Source organism: Pyrus communis, chromosome 1, assembly GCF_963583255.1.
Source record: "Pyrus communis chromosome 1, drPyrComm1.1, whole genome shotgun sequence".
Lineage (NCBI taxonomy): Eukaryota > Viridiplantae > Streptophyta > Magnoliopsida > Rosales > Rosaceae > Pyrus > Pyrus communis.
The window spans coordinates 5,101,889-5,106,856 of NC_084803.1; the positions used below are offsets into that span (position 1 = coordinate 5,101,889).

General features: G+C 37.5%; 1 protein-coding gene across 1 annotated transcript; it reads left to right on the forward strand.

Moving 5' to 3' along the window:
* The first annotated feature begins 775 nt into the window (after positions 1 to 775).
* LOC137715435 (uncharacterized) lies at positions 776 to 3,543 on the forward strand. The gene is made up of 4 exons (XM_068454772.1): positions 776 to 1,138; positions 1,731 to 1,964; positions 2,356 to 2,457; positions 2,803 to 3,543. The coding sequence occupies exons 1-4, from the start codon at positions 776 to 778 to the stop codon at positions 3,433 to 3,435; spliced, it is 1,332 nt and encodes a 443-aa protein (XP_068310873.1). The 3' UTR covers positions 3,436 to 3,543.
* Positions 3,544 to 4,968: the final 1,425 nt, after the last annotated feature.

The window sequence follows — 4,968 nt, forward strand, 5'->3', positions numbered from 1 at the left end:
CACTTCTGTTACAAAATAGCTGTCTGCGAGCATTTGGGAATAAAGGCGACATTGGTGATTAGGTGTAAATTTCAGACGAAGTTGAAACTGCTGTACGTCCAAAAACCTCTTCAAGGTTGATATTTATAATTGAGATTAGAATGGAGGGCAGGGCACTTAATTGTAAGTTCACACCCACTTAGTGGATTAACATTTAATTAGGGTGTGGAAAATTAATAGTTCCGGGATTCTTCTTACAAAAGCACTCAAATTTGACCACACAATGCATATGCCAATCTCATCAACCATCTGCCACCTCACAGACTGATCAATTATTTAATGGGTTGCCAATTATTTTATTTGGTAATAGCAACACCTGGCCATTTTTTGTGGCTACCTGCTGACCTCCATAAGTGTGTATGAATTAAATAATTGTTTTCCTAGGGATTACTGGGCGGGAGGATTTCCCGCTCAAGTTAAGTATCTGCCAAATTTTCAATTTGCTGCTCTCAAATAGGAAACGTGTGTGGATTCATTTAATTAACTTTATTCACTTTAGCTGTTTAGATGCATCAAGTTATCAACTCAAAGAAGAAATTATCTTCAGGCAGAGAGGTTACATTAAAGCCATTGCAGCAGGTATCTACCACTCTTCTCTTCTTACTAGGAAATTAATTGAGGTGTTAAATTGAAATGCTTTTGTTTACAAATGTTAATTAAACACTCTTGTGTTGTGTTTACATGAAAAGTTATTACGAAGGTGCTGTGGGTCAGCAAGAATAACTCAGTTGCATCAATGTCGATTGACGAAGGCATCGAAACTCAACCATTGGCATTCAACCTGATGGAACATGACCACATACAGCAATTCACAATTCCAAATAATGTCGAAGGCATCGTGGATGAACGTCAACGTATAACCCGTTCAGTGCAGGCGAGTAGGGGAATAAATAGGCCACGATGGGCACCAAATGGTACAAAGGAGCTGATGAAATTTAATGAGCAAGGGCAGCCGGTAGAGCCTCCTCATACCGTTGCTAGATTTTCTAGGTTCTTAGGAATGCTAGCTCAAGAAGCATCATATTTTCCAATTAATGTAGTTGATTGGAGGCATTTCTACAGGGCTTCAAACATGGATCGTGCTTGGCAGAGGATTAAGGTAAATCAACAGTAAAGGCATTAATGGTTGGTTGGTTTTCCTATATATATAGCTAGTTATTTCATTGCTTTTTAGTTGTAACCCTGGAAAAAAAAAAAACCACATAATGGCATCACATGGCCTATTATTGACTTACTCAACAAGCAGGGTTGAAGCCTTAGGCTTTTAATTATGATTAATGCATTCGAAACCTACTTTGACCTGAACTGCTGTTATCCATACACAAGTTTAACAAATAATTGGCCATGTCAATTATTTTGCAGTTGGTGACTTAGAAAGTAGCAATACAATAAATTGGGGTTCATTGTGATATATTTGAAATGAGATGCACCAATTATGTCGTAAGAGGCTCCATAGACAATTACAATACGGTGTATAGCACATTATACACCACTAAAAGGCAGCATCTATGCAGATTGGTGATGCGCAATGAGGCTTCTTTTAACTTTGTCTGCTGTAAATTTAATTTGTACGATTACACAAATATTTCAAACCTACTGGATGGGTATTACGGGTTCACTATACAAATTCATAATTCATGTATTAAATGATGGTGCATAATTAACAACATCATGTATATGTACATGGGCAGGGGACTCTTGATTGGACAGATGGTATAACACTCGAATTGGAGCCCAAAATTCGGCGGGTTTGTGAGAAGAAGTTGAATGATAGATGGAAGGATTACAAGGCAAACCTGAAGAAGGCATACTATACGCCATGCCTGCACTCACCGTTAGCGGAGAGGTTCCATTGTCATGATGGCCGTGTCAACCAAGGCCAATGGAAATTGTTAGTACAGCTATGGGACACTGTAGATGCTCAGGTAGTACACACAATGATCAAAGTTCTTCCTTTTTTATGCACCATATATGCTTTATTTAGTTATGACATAATGTGGATGATAAATGTATGGATTGTATGTATTGGAAATTAGGATGAATTTCCTTTCACATAGCCCTAATAATGCATGCTAAACTTGGCATCTGTAGAAGCGTGCTACATCATGTAGAAAGAACAGGAAAGCGCTACAAATAAATCACACGACTGGAACCAAGTCTTTTGCGCAATTCAGACACGAACATGTAAGGCTCTGCCGTGAGTTCTGTGTTATGGTAACTTAACTACATGTTAGTGCACATGGAATGAAGGTGCCGGTCGAAAACAATGTTATGAAATTACTCGTCAATTAGTTGTTTGACAATTTCTGTTAACAGGAACAAGCGAATGGAAGCAAACCAGACCGCATCACATTCTTTACGCTAACACATACTCGGAAGAATGGGGAACCAGTGGATGCTCGATCAGCTGCAATAATTGTAAGTATGCCATCAATTACCGGCTGCTACAATTTATCTGTAGGTGAGATATATAAAAGGTTTGTGGAATGTGAACAATCAGGTGTATTAGATTATGTGCTATTTAATGTCAGTGAAACAAAGAGCATAAGGCAACAGCAGCTTGCATTAGTGAATACAGTGAAGTAATGAAAGATTCTGATGCATATGAGTTTATTGGTAGGCACTGTAGTCTGAAGAACAGAACAATAACTAATAGTACTAGTTTTTTTGAGAAACATGGTTGGAATATCTTTGATTTAGAAGGCTTTCAAATGTATATACAGTGCAAATACATTGGTAATTAATTTTGGAAACAACTTGCAGGATGAATTCAATACAAACCTGAAGTTGTACGAGGATAGGAATGAGATCATAACTGATGAGGTTCGGCATATTGTGTACGCTAATGTATTGGGGCCTGAGAGAGACAACCGTGTAAGAGGGTTTGGGACAGGGGTTGTGTGGTCTGATGTGCCAGGTATTATAACTGAGAAAAGGGGAATTTGTAGAGAGGTTGAAGCAATTAAAGCATCGTATGAGGAGCAAAGAAAAGCTGCTAACTTTGAAATTGAGAAACTTAAGATGGAGGCAAGTGAGAGAGAAGAAAGGCAAAGGATTGAGGCAGCAAATGTGGTTGCACAATTGAGGAAAGAATATGCCGAGTCAATGGTGGCACACAATAGACAGGTGGAATTGGAAGTGGAGAATATGAAGCGTGAAATGAGGGCTGAAATTATGTTCGCGCTGAAGAGGGCTGCTGATGGAGGCATGGTGGAACCAAATCACATTGATGTGCCTCAAGTTTGTGTCAATAGAATTGAACAAGGGAATGGTATGGAGATCCAAGCAAGTGGAGAAGTTGAAGATGAGGGTTTTGTTGTGGTACAGAATAATGGCACAGATGATGAGCTTGGGTATCGTCCATGCATGGTGAATGTCACTGGCTTCAGTAAGTGATAAGCTAACTGTGATACGTTTTTGTGAATTTTGCTTCATGTATATATACAAATGCCATAGGGAAGGCATAGATCCAAGTGGGTGGAGTTGTTTGTTCAGTTTGTTGTTGGTGGATGTGCATAGGTACATAGGTGAAACAAAATGTAATGTCATCATCCTTGGGTACTTGGATGTGTTGGACAACAGACTTGAATGTAATATGGTGTCTTTAATAGAGACAAACCTTGTTATTGATAAATGTATGGGGATATAAAGTGTGGTTGGTTGTCAATGTGAATCCTTTTGAAAATTTAAATTTCTTGCCAATTCTATATTAAGAAGCTGAGTTTTAATAGAGTACATAGCTATTACTAAAATGCATGTAATACAATTCCAACCTACCGGACATTTGGAATGCTATAGATTCACACCAGTGTTGGTGCCTAACTTTAAAAGCCACTAATCCTAATAGAGACACATAGGATTGGTGGGTGTATGAGTATAAAAGCCACCAATGTTAGTCTCAAACCTAGCCACTAATAAGAGAGACAATGACATGCTTTGAAATTTAGAAATAATTATAAAATATAAAAATGTTGTACTATTCACATACCCACCAATGTAATATTGGTAGCTATTGTAACAATATAGTCCTCTACATAGGCCACACTCTCTAGTTTAGTGGGTGCTTAGTGGCCATACAGGTTTGCCACCAATATGAGTGGCAACACTTGACAATAGCCACCGAATGAAAAGAGTGGCTTATAGCCAAATTTCTAGTAGTGGGTATTTAATAGTTAATTATTTTAAGATGCAAGTGCTCTATTGGAATTGTCGTGTTGGATTCGAACTGAATCATTCAGAAATAAAAGTCCAGTAGTGTGTTTTGAAAATTATACTTAGTCGTCTAGGTAATGACTTTTTAAGACGCCACATAAAGTCTGACCAATTCTCGTAGACTTGTAGTTGACTTGGCTCGCGATTGTATGTCTATTTGTTTGGCTGAACAACAATTCAGAACAGTTAAGGATAATTAAAATCAAGAAAGTTTGTCATGTTGAAGATTTAAACGAATCAAACATCGAAAAATTAGCGAAATAAACTACAAGATATGATAAATGGTTTCCGTTCTAGTGCAGGTTTTCATGATAAAATTTTACATACACATAGTAAAATCTAAGTTCGAAAACAATATCAGTATGATTAGAATTGAACAGTTGTCCGTCTCCTTCAAATTTTGACATGATATCAAACTGAGTTTTGTGACTGAGCCCTTACCTTGCACCATCGAGTTTAATGTAGGCCCTAATAGTGTCTTTAGCTTGCCCTTTCCGAATTACCAAGTTTAATATCTTGCTACTTGTGAAATTGGCTGCACGTAAGGCCAATAAATTATAATATATAATGAATAATGATTGCACTTTTATTACTATCAAGACTTCTTGTGTTAAAACGTTCACACATGTTGTGTTGTCCAGCCGATAATTAAGATACAAGTTAGAGATACTATTGATATAGTTATGAATGAGCGTTAATCGGGCTCTCTGAAACATT

Coding starts and splice junctions, on each gene's coding strand:
- LOC137715435 (XM_068454772.1), top strand. CDS start 776: ATGTCGATTGACGAAGGCATCGAAACTCAACCATTGGCATTCAACCTG. Junction 1,965..2,355: donor GGGACACTGTAGATGCTCAG/GTAGTACACACA, acceptor TTCTGTTAACAG/GAACAAGCGAATGGAAGCAA. Junction 2,458..2,802: donor CTCGATCAGCTGCAATAATT/GTAAGTATGCCA, acceptor AACAACTTGCAG/GATGAATTCAATACAAACCT.